Below are 16,448 nucleotides of genomic sequence, written 5' to 3' on the forward strand. Positions count from 1 at the left end.
GGATCATTTACTGCCTTTCTGTTTGTCCAAACAGTGACAAGATTCACAGATTGCAGGTACTGGTACAGATATTTTTTATGGAACCCAATTTTGGAAGAAACAGTGGTAGAAGCTGCTGGGTTATCTTATCTCATTAGAAAAATGAATCCCTCTCCAGTTGAATTCAGGATAAGGATCCTTACAATTTCCACTGATAGGGGCTGGTCTACAACTTGTAATCCCAACACCTTGCAGTACCAGTCACACAGGAAGTTTCAATTAGGCCTAGCATGGTGGCAAGACCAGCAACACTTAATGATAGGAGTAATTTTAGAATCTCCTTCTGCAGAAATATTGCTATTCACAAATGTCTTCATTACAGGCTTGGGTGCTCATTCTCAGGACCAGTGCATTTCAGGCAACTGGCCTTCAGATGTCAAGGAGGATCACAGACATTTTTTAAGTGGATCATTTATCCAGCTGTCTAATGAACTGAGGAAGCTTTGAGGGTGCCCCACTTGTGGATTATATAGTCCATAAGAAGCTTCAAAGCTATTGCTCTGCTTTTCCAAACCAGTCGGCTTGGGCAAGTGACCTCTATGGTCATGTGGGAAAATTTAAGAGGTCTACAAGTTTACTCTTCTTTTTAGCAAGACTTTTAACAGGAAAGCTCAGATTTATGCACCAATGTACAGATGAATTTAATAGTCACATTTTAGTGACAAGCTCTGTTTCCACCAAAACCTTGCTTTCCTCAACTTTCACACTAAAGTTATCAAATAAGGTAAGAAAGCTTCTCTGGGAGCTGCCACTTTCCACTGAACTGATGAGGTAGTCCTCAGAAAAGGTCAGAACTTCCCTGGTCCACGAGTATTTTGATGAAAATCATCCAATCCTTTGATAGTTGTTTATCAATGCTTCTTTTCTTTCTTATGAAGGTTTTGTTACATCTAGTTTCATTTTCCATTATTTCCTATGTCTCCCAGATCTCAAGAGGAAGATCTGTTTCCTTCTTGAAGTTTTGCCCACATTTTCCCTTGTAACCATCAGTGTTTAGCTATTTAATTGTGAAAGTTGAGAGTAAATGGAATTAAAAGAGAGTACGCAAAACAAGAAAATGAAGTACGTAATTAATGTTTATGTGGGTATCAGAAGATAGGAAGCTGTTAGATTCAGGTATGTAATACTTTGGATTAAATACTTTGGAATATGTAGGACGAGAGAAAAGTTTGAGTCTCGGGAATAATAGGGCCCTTATGGAAAAAGGTTGAGAGGTAAAAACATGGTTATCTACTGGAGCCAGAGTTAGAACATATTAACATCATTCTGTTTTCAACTTTTAGTATAGCAGGTGCTTAGTTGGAATTGTCTTGTTTTATTGCATAATTTTGTTGTTTAAGACTTATATTCATTATTTTATTCCACGAATTTTTGTTTGTTTGTTTTTTGCTTTTAGCCTTGAAAATGTAACTATGTTGTTTACGAAATACGTTGGCAATAAATATTCAGCATCTGATGGCAGGCTATCTTCTTGTCACCTTGTCCTTCTGTATGCTGTGGCCTGCTTGTGCCAACTTATTCCATATTATATATATAGATATATATATATATATATATATATATATATATATATATATATATATATATATGTATCTTATATATATGTGTATCTATATATATATGTATCAATGAATCACGAAAGTTAGGAACAGTAGAAAATAAAATCCATAAATAAAAGATATATGCCACGAAGGAAAAATAAACGAATGAGGATCTGCAAGATCTTTCGACGTTAAACGTCCTTTACTGAGCAGAGACTGACATAGATATGGGAAAAGACAATATAAGAAGATTCATATAACTGACAGATAGGGATTATAAAGAGATTAGTGCCTAGAATCCGGCACACCTGGAAGATGAAAATCCTTCCCAAACCAAGCATAAACAATGGGTGCAATTAAAGGTTTAAGACAATCATCTCAGATACAAGGTCCAGACAATTAAAGGATTATAGGTGACAGCTATTCAGAACTTGGTAAAACAAAACCATATTCACAATACATGACAGAACATACATTACAACAAAAATAATAACTAAAGGCAGCTGATTTTATTTAAGTCAGTAATTATATCTTTGAGGTCATTCTTAAACATGTTACAGATAGGGTCAAATAAAATGCCAAAAAGGCCACGACTAACATTGAAATTACAATGAAAAGTAAGGTTGTATTAAAGCAGATTCTAAAAGATTTTGTGATAAGAAATCTCTTGACCTTGCAATTACTGAACTACCATCCCACTTTATTCGGTGGTTGTTTTCACTTAAATGAATGAATATTGCATTGGATTTTTGCCAGTTTTTACAGAATATTATGCTAAGGCTCTACATTCTAGGCCTTTGTAGACTATCCGAGATAGAAGGAAGGACAATCCATACATGGAATATATATTATGTTGTTGCTTTCTCTGGGGCCATTTTTTATTATATAATATATATATATATATAGGCCAGCATACATTGGGATAAGGAGCTGTGTAACCTTGTAGAGGTGCAGTGGCTTAAACCTACCATAAGACTGCTTGGGGGTTATGTTGGAACCTCTGTGACCTTTTAGGAAGCAATAGGCTTATGGATGGTACAAATTAACAGCTCTGAGGGCTCACGACAGGCCTAGCAAGCCGGTGAGCTGCTATAAATTGCTCATGAACCGCACGACTTACTTCAGGACTGACCCGTTGATCAAAGGATGCCTGGGCACATCCTGACTCGGAATGTTATTGGACATGGACAGGGAAATGAAATAAATCTTGAGATTAGGAACAATTAATCTAAGTACTTTGAGAGGTAAGGAGGAGGAGGTAATCATGATGATGGGAGGAAGAAAAATAGACATTTTGGGGTTGTGAAACCTGTTTACCAGGAGAAGGAACAAAAATTATTGTATAACAATTACCAATTATTTTACAAAGGTGGAAGAACCGCACGACACGGAGTAGGTTTTATTGTGAGTGAAGAGCTAGCTGGAAAAAAAATTAGTCATCTAGAATTCAAATGTGATAGGATTATTAGCATTTTTTTGAAGTTAGGAACATTTCAAGCCAGCATAATTCAGGTGTATGCACCACAGCAGGGCCGCCCTCAAGAAGAAAAGGAAGAATTCTACAGACATCTAACAAGAAGTAAAAGATTCTGTCCCATATGTAGAGAATACATTAATAATTGGAGATATGAATGGACATATTGGGCAAGACAGGACAGGCATAGAGAGCATATTAGGAGCATTTAGCATTGGAGACAGAAATAGAGAAGGAGAAAACATAATTGATTTTTGCATACTTAACCAGATGTCCATTATGAACTCTCTATAATCATAGAGACAGCCACAAGTGGACGTGGTACCGATGGAACTCGGCTTTAGGAGCATATACTGAAAAATCAGTGATTGATATGGCAATAACAAATAACAAAATATGGTCAGAGATGTAAAAAGCATACCCCTCTGTGTCATTCGATTCAGATCACAGGCTTCTCTAATTAAATTAAAGATGACAAAACCCAAACCAATTAAAAGCCAAGTGAGAGAAAGATTCTTTTAGAGAATATGAGAGAAGAAGAGTACTTAGTTAGATATCAAAACGAAATAAGTAGAGCTAAACAAATGCAACAGGAGAGCAATGACCCAAATGAAAAATGGAGACACTTTAGAATGGCTGTAGTGGGTGCTGCTAATAATACAGTGCAAAAGAAAAGAGTCGAGGTAGGAGGAAAAAACAAACTGCTTGGTGGACCCCCACACTAAAGGCCACTGTGCAAACAAAATGAAACTCTTCAGAAAATGGATGAAAACTTTGAATTTGGAAGATCACAATAACTATAAAGAAGCGTCGAGAGAAACGGAAAGAATAAAAGCTCAAACAAAAAAGAGAAAGAAACATGGGAAAGAATAGGAGAAGATCTGGGAAATGATCTCCAAGGTACCAGAAAACTCATATATAGCACTGCCAAAAACTATAGAAAGGGAAGCCAACCACCCACTTATGTAATCAAAGACCCTATGGATGGGACAATTTTAACCGAACCCCGAGAGAAATTGAATTACGATGGAAACATCACTTTGAAACACTACTAAAACAATGGAAACAATGACCTTGAAGAGCATGTAGAATTTGATGTGGTTGGGGATGCAGAACCTGACATAACAACACTGGAGTTAAAAAATGCTCTCAAGAGGATGAGAAAATGTGTAAGGCCCTGGAGTGGATACAATACCTGCAGAGCTCCTTAAAAACATGGGTGAGGATGGGAGTCATCTGGCTACTAGAGCTAATCGACATACTCTGGAATGGGCAAATGCCACCTGAAGACTGGAGAAGAGATCTAATATGCCCAAATCTAAATAAGAAAGGTGACAAGACAAATTGCAGCAATTATAGAGAAATATCCCTATGTCACAATGCTTTTAAAGTATATGAAAGAATACTTGAAACTAGATTGAGAGGATATGTTGAACCAAAGCTGGGTGAATGGCAAAACGGTTTTTGACCAGGAAGAGGGACAATGATATGATTTTCTCCCTCAAGATGATATTTGAGAAGAGCTGGGAATGGGACAGGGATAGATATATTGCTTTTATAGATCTAGAAAAGGCTTTTGATAGAGTACCAAGAATGAAAATATGGGGATGCCCTAAAAGACCCTTACTATGGAATCCCTGAGAAACTTATAAGAGCAATTTATAACACCTATCAAAAACATCAGATCCAGAGTAAAAACAAATCAAGAGAATGAAGACTGGTTTGAAATAAAATCAGGAGTAAGACAGGGCAGCGTCCTTTCGCCACTTCTTTTTATATTGTTCTTAGATAAATGTATGAGGGAACTAGGTGAGGATGAAGCTGCAGATATGACCATCAACCTTATGTATGCAGATGACCATGCAATGATAGCCCTCAGCGCAGAATCTCTCCAAGAAAACGTCAACAACTGGAACGCGATCTTAACAGCTAATGGAATGCGGATCAACAAGAATAAGGACAGAGATCATGCACCTATCACGAACACCAAGTAACGTAGATGTAGAATTAGAAGGTCAGACATTGAAACAGTGTAGAAATTTCAAATACTTAGGAGTAGAGTTTAGTGACCAAAACGATTCAAAACTGGAAATAACTACCCGGAATACAGAAATTCAGTAACAATCTGTATTCTGCTCTACCCACTAATGAAAGACAGAAAATATACCTCGCAAAGTGAAAACCATATACCTCTCTATTTAAGACCAATATTGACTTATGGCCATGAATCATGGACATAACATCAAGAACTAGAAGCCAACTTCAAGCAGCTGAAATGAAAGCCCTAAGACTCATAAAAGGTTGTAAAAAACAAGACTAGATAGGCTACGAAATGAAGACATTAGAAGAGAACTGGGAGTGGAGGGGATACTAGATTTTGTGGAGAGAGGACAGCTTAGATGGTTGGACACACCAAAAGAATGGAGGAGGAGCGATATCCTATAAGGTTTTTGGAATGGCACACCGGAAGGAAGGAGACCGGTAGGAAGACAAAAATGAGAATGGCTACAAAAACATAGAGAGAGGAGAGGCTCTAGTTGCGGGAAGTTGATGAGATGAGGCTCTATGATGATCGCCAAGAATGGAGACTGTTCCTGAAGCAGGACGACTGACAGGCCTGGAGGCCTACTGGCGTCTGGTGAGAAAGGTGAGAAATATAAATAAATATATATATAATATTTATATATATATATATATGTATATATATCTATACATATATATTATATAGATATATATATATATATATACTATATATATATATATATATATATATATATAAATTTCTACTCACCATAGGACCGAAACCCTTTCTTTTGAGTGAAAACTCAAGGGCATAGCAATTTGGGCACAAAGGTCCTAAAGGGAGTTGGCCTGAGGCACTTACCCCAGATTTATCCCGGGCAGGCAAATAAGCCTAACATGCCAGCAAATGTTACCTAACTCCCTGACCCATTAGTGGTCGAATTGCTAACATTTCATTCAGCTTACCCCTTGAAACACCGTCAGATATGGAAATAGACACAGGAACATGCTTCACAGAAAAAATTTTACTCGCCACTTTTGAATTAGAGTGCAGACCTTAGTGAAAAGCTAAAATGGTAAAAAATCAAGAAACATATGAAATGATAGGGATAATATTTTATCAAATTCATTTGAAATAATGCAGATAGGAGCACAGAATATACTATTACAGAAGTAGAAGAGGAAAGTTGTGATGGACCTGAAATTAAAGATACAAAGAGATCTTTGGAGAGAAAAACCACACCCAAAACGGAATAAAACCAACTGTTATTAGAGAAACATCAGTTAAACCCAAAGACAAGGGATGTGAAAAAGAACAAAAACAAAAGCAAGCTAAGAAATATAGTACTACCTTTTATCTCATATAAAAAAACAGTAAAATCTACGGAGGCAGATATCCAAAACACCGAAGAAGTAGAAGAGGATCATACCACAGATAAGAATGATTATGTCAAGTAGAAGAGAGTACTCCACCAATCATTGGCACGAGAACAAATGAAACAAGAAATATATATGATAACACATGTGGAAGTAGTGATTGTTTCGTTCAATTGTGCAGTAATAAAAAAAGTGGCAAAAGATGGTTTAACAAACATTATAAGGAATTTCATGAAATATCTATATATATATATATTAATTATATATATATATATATATATATATATATACATACACACACATATACATATACATATATACACACACACACACACACATATATATATAGTATATATATATATATATATTATAATATATATATAAACAGGAACCAGACTTGAGCACCTATGAAAAAGGTTGCAAGTGCATCGAACATTTAATATATTACAAAGAAACAAAACAAATAAATGCTGTGAGTAAATTATTAGAAAAAATCCAAGTTGATAATACAAAAAGAGAGCAAAATTCGACCGATGTAATATTTTCTATAACTATATTATATAAGGAACGTAAATGGTATACAGACAGATTACACCTAGGAGAAGTACAGCGATTACTAAAAGAATATGAACCAATGATATAACGTTACATGTCAGCAAAACTGTATCAACAATAGGTAAATACACCTCAACCATCTATACACATAAAGAAGAAGGAAATTTAGGTACAGAAATATATCCATTAAAGTAGTTTATGATGACAAAGTGCCTGTAAACATTATTGACTAGCAAATATCAGGTTTTAAAATTCGAATAAAAAAACAATAAGTATGTAATTCATAATTTCTACAACCAACCTACTAAAAATTACAACGTTAATAAACTTAAAGAATTACTTACCAATGCCAAAGTACCTACATTAATAGTGGGTGATTTTATTACTCACAACCCGATATGGGACTGTAATTGTACAAACTAAAATAAATAAAAGAATTCATGGATTCAAATGACATGTGCTGTATAAATGATGATGAAATCAGGGTATATATCCAAAAAACACATCAAACATTTTCCTCAGTATACTTACTAACCCTGTGTGCCTCAAGTATAACTGACAGATTAAGTTGGAATAAATTTTTGATGACTTGCACACTAGTGATTATTCCCAATATTAATTTCATTATTACAGAATAATCCTGCAAAGCGTGTGCCTTGCTATATCATATGTAAAGCAGATTTGGAGTGATATGAAATGCGCACTAGGAGTATCCCATAATGAAACTGATACATTTATTGTTGATTTTATAAAAAAAGAAAAATGCTGCTGATAAAAGCAATATAAAGATCAAAGACCCATCCAACAAAAACATTAAGTCCCGTAGACGGGTAGTGCCGTCAGTGCACCTCATTTGGTGCAAATTACATCATTCCTTTTACTGTACCACTGTCCATATTCTCTTTTTTCCATCTTACTGTCCACCCTCTCCTTAACAATTGTTTCATAGTGCAACTGCTTTGAGGTTTTCCTCCTGTTACACCTTTCAAACCTTTTACTGTCAATTTCCATTTCAGCGCTGAATGGCTTTAGTTGCCCCAGTGCTTGGCTTAGTGCCAAAAATCTATATAAAACAAAAAACAAAACCCTAAGTTCCATGGTGGTCTTACAAGCTAAAAGAATTAATAACTATAAATCACTCAGTCGGAGATGACTAGGTAATTTAAATAAAAAATAAACAAAATTAATAAAACCTTACCAATACTAAAAGTAAATAAAAAAGCTATATTACTAGCATTTGTGAGATCAGGCGCATCTATATAACAAAATATCTGCAAAATTCAAGGAAGAATCATTTCATGGAGGAAATATGTATCAGAGCTCTCGTTAATAATCTTCCCAAACAATAAATATGGGAAAACCAGGAAAATAAATGGTAGCAATGTTAAACCATCTAGACATGCCTTATTAAAAGATAGAAAAAGAATATGTGATCCGAAAGAAATAAATAATATAATAGGAGAAAACTTAGCAATTGTAAGTAATAATAGAAATTTATATGAACACTTCCGTATACAAAGAAAAATAATTCATAATAATAACAATAAATTTTGGAACAATAGAAGATTATATTATAAAAGAAAATTTAGTATGGAAGAGCTGGAATATGTTCTCTCGAACAGCAATAAATCTGCTCTTAGAGGTGACAATATTTGTTCTAAGATGATCTGCCACTTAGCACCTTTATTATCATTTTATGGATTAGAAATTATTACCGGAGTGATTGGTGTAATGCTATAGTAATTCTTAACCCCAACCCTTGAAAGGATCCATGTAATGTAAATAACTTCCGAGACAATTTCTTAACACGTTTCTTATGCAAATTACTAGAGAAAATTGTAAATGCTCGACTAACATGGCACATTCTAGAAAAGAAAATGGTTGATTCTCATTCAGTTTGGGTAACAATATAATAGCTCTACATTAGATTCTCTATTCAACTTCAGCGACCACTTACATAGAGGATTTGAATGAAAACAAATTACTGTAGCTGTCTTCTTTGACATTGAAAAGGCCTACGATACTGCATGGCGGTATGCAATATTAAAAGCTTTACATAAAAATAGCATCCGTGAACATTCACTAGGTTTATCCAACAAAATTGTTTCACAGATCAAACTTTTTTTATGAGAATGGATAATCTATTGTCAAGTACATTTCCACTTGAAAAATGGTGTTCCACAAGGAAGCGTCCTTAGTGGCACCGTGTTTACTTCAGCAATAAATGATATCAATAATAATTTACTGTAGGAGTGAAAAGTAAACGCCTATATGGATGATTTTGCCTTATGTTATTCAGCATCTCGCATATAAAACACGCAAAACGAATTATTGAAAAAACTATGATTAAAATAGATGAATGGGCCTCATCTATAGGCTTTAAATTTTCCCTTGATAAAACTCAAGCAATCATGGTTTATAATAATAAAAAGTGGATAAAAGTGAAGAAATAGATTTAAAATCAGAAACATAGTATACCAATTGGGCAAACAGCAAAATTTTTGGGTTTAGTGTTTGATACGCACTTGAACTGGAAAGCTCATATAATATACAGACATGAAATCAAAATGTAAATGAGTATTAAATCTAATTGTAAAAACTATCGAGCTTACACTTGGTATTTACGGTTTGTTATTACTTGTGTGCAATGGCTGATAGTTAAAGACGCCTCATTGAATAATTATGCGATTTTTATCGATTCCAGAAGCGCTATAGAAGCCATTCATAAAATACTGTACAACAAATTAAGTTTTCACTCCATAAGTCGTATAATGTTGGAAAAAATATTGAAATGAAATATATTTGATCCCTGCCCATGTAGGATTAAGGGAAACGAAGAGGCTGATAAAAAGTTAAGTATATCTTAGTTTAACCAGACCACTGAGCTGGTTAACAGCTTTCCTAGGGCTGGTCCGAAGGATTAGATATTTTTACGCGGCCAGGAACCAGTTGGTTACCTACAACGGGACCTACAGCTACTGTAGGATCCGAACCACATTATATTGAGGAATGAGTTTCGAATCACTAGAAATAAATTCCTCTGATTGCATGTTGCCAGAGTAGAGAATCGAACTCGTAACTACCGTATCGGTAGGCGAGCACACGTAACCACTCGTCTAACGAGGACGTGAAGAGGCCGATAAAGCAGCTAAAAAGAAAGTAGTCCATGACAAGAGCAGATGTAAGCATCACTGTTAGTGATTATATAAGATATTAAAAAATAACCATTGTTAATGTAAGTAAATGGAAAAATATATTGAATGAGGAACCTATAAATAATAAATGACAAAATATATGGAATGAGGAACGTATGACTAATAAATTGAAACATGAAATCCCTTGCTGGAAAATGGAGTTGATCATATCAGAGAGAGAGAGACACACACACACACGAGTAGTCTGACGCGTCTTCGAATAGGGCATAGGCTACTCGTCTGACACAATGGGCACTTGCCGAACAGACCACGTGGCCCTCCTCCCGAATGCTCAGAGTGCAAGTTGATGATAACAGTCAAACGTGTATTGTGCGAGTGTCTAAAATATAAACAACAGCGATGATCAACTTTTGCAAGTAAATCATGAGGGGAATGTTGTCAGATTCTATGACATTTTCAGTTATTCCGATTTTAATATTCGTGAGGAACTGTGATTTAATGGGTAAATAAAAAGATAAGTAAATTATAAAAACACGAAAAACAATCAGGCCGTTTAACATGAATTTTAAAACAACAAAATCTTAAAATGTTGCTTAACTTACTCTGAAATTTGAGATGTCATTTTAGTGTGTACGTTTGGAAACACGAGTAAATGTAATTTAGTGTGTGCGTGTGTGTTCCAGTGTGAGAGCAAATGCCTTTGTGCAGTTTCATGTAATTTTCATTCATTCATCACCACACTAAATGACCTTTTTGGTCCCAGTGCTTGGCCTCTGGCCTAGAGAGCTGGTGTAGTATTTCATTCAGGTCCATCGGGCCAACCCTGTGATAATGATAATAATAATAATAATAATAATAATAATAATAATAATAATAATAATAATAATAATATAAGACTTGTACTGATAGCGTATCCAAAAACAAAGTTGTTAGAAAATCTATAAAAGACCATTATGTATATGTGTATGAATTAATGTGTACATAGAATATGTATATATTTATAAGTATATATATATATATATATATATATATATATATATAGATATATATATATATATCTATATATACTATATATATAGCTTAAAAATCACTGAGATGAACATGACTTCATTAAATATGAGAATACGACTGGAAAATGATAGGCAGAAATCCAAGCGCTTTTGTCTTTATTTAGACATCGTCAAGGAACGAACGTTCCTTGATGATAGATTTCTGCCTATCACTTTCCTGTCGTATTCGCTTATATACATAACAATACATACATACATATATATATATATATGTATATATATATATAGTATATATATTATATATATATATATATATGGATTTATATAGAAAATAGAACAAGCATATCCTTCTGATTAGTTTTAGAGGTCACTGCAAGAAAGGTGTTTATTGAAGGATATGTGACCAGAACCTGACATAACCCAGGGACTGCCTGTACTTGATTGGTGTGTCCATATTATTGGAGCTGAAAATGAAACTGAGCGTTCCCTTAGCGCAGTGGGTCTTAACCTTTTTCAGTCAGTTCTCACCCACTGAGTTGCTGAAATAAGATAAAAGCCAAAATTCAAAAGTTGATATGATGTACATTAATGACAAAACCAGATTTCTAAAAATCTTCATTCACAAAGCTTACAGTTTTTTTTTCTCGACAAAGATCCAGAGTACTTCATAATCAAAATGAAATTACATTATTTACCCATACTGCAGGCAAAATATTATTTTTTGGTAAAAAATAACATGCTTTTATAAAAATATATTTTGCTTCAATTATTCATAGGCATTCTCGCATCCCTGGTTAAGAACCAGTGCAGGCTTATCAAGCGTATCAAGTGAAATAGTAATTTAGAGTGTTACCTATGCTGGTAGGCTGGAGAATCCTCCGTCAATATGTCTGCGACTGTATGCGGTCTCTCTCTTTTGTGTTCTTATATATTTAGAAAAAATGATAGGACAGTTATCGATGATTATTGATTATCTAAAAATTTTGTTGGTTTATAGTTTTCTGTAAAAGAAAACTCTTGAGATGGCAAATTGTCTGTCCGTCCGCACTGTTTCTGTCCGCCCTCCTCAGATCTTGAAAACTACTGAGGCTAAAGGGCTGGAAATTGCTATGCTGATCATCCACCTTCCAATCATGAAACGTAGCAAATTGCAGCCCTCTAGCTTCAGTAGTTTTTATTTGATTCTGACTAGGGGGTCCGGACCGCCCCTGGTCTCCCCCATATTGGACTTCACTGTGCGCATCATTCTACAACACTAGCCGTTTTGTATAAAGACTCCATGAGAACGTCGTACTTCCTTATAAAAGTGGGGTCATTCATACACACACACACACTAAGCTTATTGTTGTTGTGACCCATCCTGTCTAATAGTACTTCTTTTACCCATCTGTCCATCCCGTTTTAGACCTTTCTCTTCCTCCTCCCAACATTCCGGATTGTATACGCGGTTTACTTCAAGTGACCATTGTCCATTCCTGATTAGAATAATCTGATCCTTGGACTCCCACACTCCGCTCCCAGCCAATCCACACAGCTCGCAATTCTGAGTCTCCATCTAACTGGGTCTCCATGGTGACTTTTCTCATCAGCAAACCGGTTCATCTCATGCTTCCATCCTAGCAGATTTTTTTTTCACCCTGACTAACTTGTTCCGTTGTAACATGAGTCCGCAGCTTCTTTGTTTTTTCAGTAGAATCCATCCTAATCTTTTTCTGGGTCCTTGTGTGCCACATTCAACTTTCTCCTTCTCCTTTGCTTTCAATCCTAGCAAGCATACGTGTACTTGTGTATGTATGTATGCTACGTATATACTATACATACGACATGGATTTATGTTATGGAGTATGTATGTATGTATGTATGGTATGTATGTATGTATGTATATGTATATTATATCTTATAGATATATATATATATATATATATATATTATTATAATATATGACTGGTTAAAAATGTTCTGTTACAACAGAATTCCATCTAATAAAAGGAGCCATGAAAAGCCGCCAAAATATAAAGAGAAAATACTATATTTCAGAGACTGCTGTTTCTCTCTTCAGGAAGAGGGAGACAGCTGTTTCTGAAATATAGTATTCTCTCTCTATATTTTGGCGTTTTTATGGGCTCCTTTTAATATATACATATAGTATATATATATATATATATATATATATATAGTATTATACATATATATATATCATATATATATATATATATATATATGTATGTATATATATATATATATATATATATATATATATATAATATATATATATATATATATATATATATATATATATATATATTATACTCTCACACGCACATATATATTATTATTTTAACATAATTATCTCCTTTGGATGGTAAATTCACCTATTGTCATACAGTTTGATATGGCGTAATTGTTCCAACTAACTTTTTTTTTTAGGAAATTTGAACCCAAGTAGCAAGTAACAAAGAATGGAGTTCCTTTGATCGAAAAGTGAAAATTAGTTATGGGAAATTCTTAAAGGAAATTTGTACACATTTCAAGACATTGCCAGAGAGAACAAAAATAAGACCTGTATGTCAACACAGTCACCGAAGACCGCGTTGCAGTAGGAAGTGACATTGCTAACTTCGCTAAACAAAAGACACCTTTCAGAGAGAGAATATTGTTGCCAAAAACGTTATCATTCCTATTGTGATCTGATGACAAGAAGAGAGTATTTGAAGTTAACGAAGGAATATACTAAATACATTAGAAAAATGGCTTAAACTCTAAGGTATTTTTAATGTATGGTTTTTTTTATCCTTCTTGAGTATCCTCACTCATTTTAAACCTTCCTTTTGTAAATCCTACGACTCCCTGTAATACCATAAACAGATGTAGTAATTACAATAGTAACACATCTGTTAAATTGAGCATACACGATCACTTCTCAGTGAGTGACACTTTCACAGTCAAAATAAATCAACAGTTAAGGACGTAACCACGTACTCTATTGCTATTTATTAATAAAAAGGAGAAAAAAAAAAGTTAGAGAAGTCAGTCTCATGACCAATGTTCACGGCAGTCATATTTAAGAAAACGGACGGTAATGAAACGCGATAAAAATAACCGTAGACTCTACAAACTTCAAAAACTGATGAACACCATTTCGACTGAATAACGTTTTGAGTCTGAAAAGTCCAGCAGGCTGTTGATTTTCAGTCAAGGGAAGAACTCCTGATAAAGCGACAACTCCCGCAAACACGATGCCAATCCCTGTGCCTGAGCACGCAGAAGAGGCGATGCAAAAATGATCGCTGGAGATCTCAAAATACCGAATAAGAGTCAAAGCTGAGAAAAGTTACCTTCATAGATGTCAGATAAATGTGTGCGTCCTTCCTTGGCTTTAAGACGTCTTCCCTGCGAGTGGGTTGGGAGTAGTGTGAGGGCGGAAGGACGGGCGCGAGTTCTACTGACCGCGAAACGGTCGCCACCCTTTCCTTTATACCCTCACCTTCTCCCCAACTCCCTTACCCGCCCACACACACACGCTGGCGCTCATTCCCCGCCAATGGCGCCCTGTTCCCGCCACCTACGCTGATCACACAGACAGTACATACGTGAGACTTTCTCCCAATAGAGCAGCAGTAGTCATTTCTACCTTTGAAGCTGTTGTGTTAAATTCAAAGAAATAATTAGGGAAGACGTTTTATGTAAGGAACACGATAAACTTGAATTTTGCTATAGTATATTATCAACATTTGATTTGTATAGAATTTTTTTCATTATAGCTTGGCGACATGCTTATGTATAAATTGGGTTAAAATTTTTCTCATGAGATATATTTGCTTTTCATTACTGTTTTTTTTATTTTCATTTATGTATTTATGTATTTATTTATTTTTTTTTTTGCCTGGAATATTTTGAATTTTGTAGGTGGGTATACTAAGCATGCTGCTACACACACTCTATTTGATGTATATCAATAACCTTTGTGAATTTGAATTTGTACTTCTGAATACTTTGTTGTGGGTGGGGGGGGGGGGGCTCATTCGCACCTTATTTTTCCTGCGGCAACAAGGAGTAGTAAAGAAAAAGGATGTTTTAACTTTCAGACGTTTACCAATTTTTATAATTTCCCTTGTGAATTCTCCTTCGTACTTTTTCGCTATGATGTGCGTGTCTTGGTATGATCGTCATGCACATTTCTTCGTCAACATTTTGCAACCATATTTGAAATTGCAGTCGCTAGGAATATTTTTTATAAAAATCGACATATTTTCGTATTTCCCGAAACACATCAAAACAAAAACAGTCGGAGGTGCAAACTTGATCCCCGCTTCTTTGTTGATTATATTGAGGACTTTTAGTCATTATAGATTTATTTTTGCTTTTCATCAAAGTCGCTTTTTTTCAGTTGTTGGATGAGGGTCACAAACGCAATTGATTCATGCCAACAGAAAAGGAGAGAATGAAACAGCACAAGAAAGTGTATTTTATACGGTACGAAATACCACAAAGAAAAAATAAAAACATTTTACGAATGAGCCATGACATTGTCAAGCCCAAAAAGAGGTTACGCTAACACCCCGGGTTATTCTTATGCTTATCTAATTTTTAAATCGTTGCCAGACAGTCTCCGTGAGTCTTGTTAGTCCTTGGTGTAGTCATTGTGACCCTGAGTCTCTCGAGAAATCTGGACCCCTGCAATCCTAATTATGTCCTTCGCTCCTGACATTCGGAGAATTTGCGAAAGGAATCCGCCCGGCGAAGGTCTCCAGTGTGAGCCGTGACATCCATGTTGATGGAGGTGTCGTATTTTCAGGAGGTAGATTTGTCCAGATTTGAGATGGCTTCTCCAATATTGGTTAATGGCGCTGCATCTGGTTATAGTTGAAGTAGTCCAGTCCTGCGGTGAACGTCACGTTTTATCCTCTAAAGTTCAGTTTTTCCTTTTCACGAATATCCATTTTCGAATTCCCTCTGCAGTTAGACACTTACTTCTGCAATTTTCGCCTACAAACTACTTTTCTTGTTGTTGTTGTTGTTGTTATTGTTGAGTGGGCAGAAAAGCCTGAAAAGATCTGAAAAAAGTGTTTCGCGTTGAATTAAAAGATACAGGAAATTTAGTAGAGGATACTCATGATTTATTTATTAGAGCGAAAATGTAAAAAATAAATTATGTACGTGTTAAACAAGTCAGAACAATTAGTTCTAATAAAAAGAGCGTATTTATTGTAATTTTCGTCGAATAGCAGGCTATTTGATCGTAGATTTTAGCGCGCGTCCTGAGTAAGCTGGAGGT

At 35.1% G+C, this 16,448-nt stretch overlaps 1 protein-coding gene across 1 annotated transcript in view; it reads right to left on the minus strand.

Moving 5' to 3' along the window:
* LOC135217059 (uncharacterized) overlaps positions 1-14,676 on the minus strand; it is a 20,131-nt gene extending 5,455 nt beyond the window's left edge. The window contains exon 1 of the mRNA XM_064252689.1: positions 14,509-14,676. Within this exon, the coding sequence (XP_064108759.1) occupies positions 14,509-14,514 (6 nt within the window). The 5' untranslated portion in view covers positions 14,515-14,676. The remainder of the gene's footprint in view (positions 1-14,508) is intronic.
* Between the last annotated feature and the right edge of the window lie 1,772 nt (positions 14,677-16,448).

This window comes from Macrobrachium nipponense, chromosome 7 (assembly GCF_015104395.2).
Source record: "Macrobrachium nipponense isolate FS-2020 chromosome 7, ASM1510439v2, whole genome shotgun sequence".
In the NCBI taxonomy this organism is placed as follows: Eukaryota; Metazoa; Arthropoda; class Malacostraca; order Decapoda; family Palaemonidae; genus Macrobrachium; species Macrobrachium nipponense.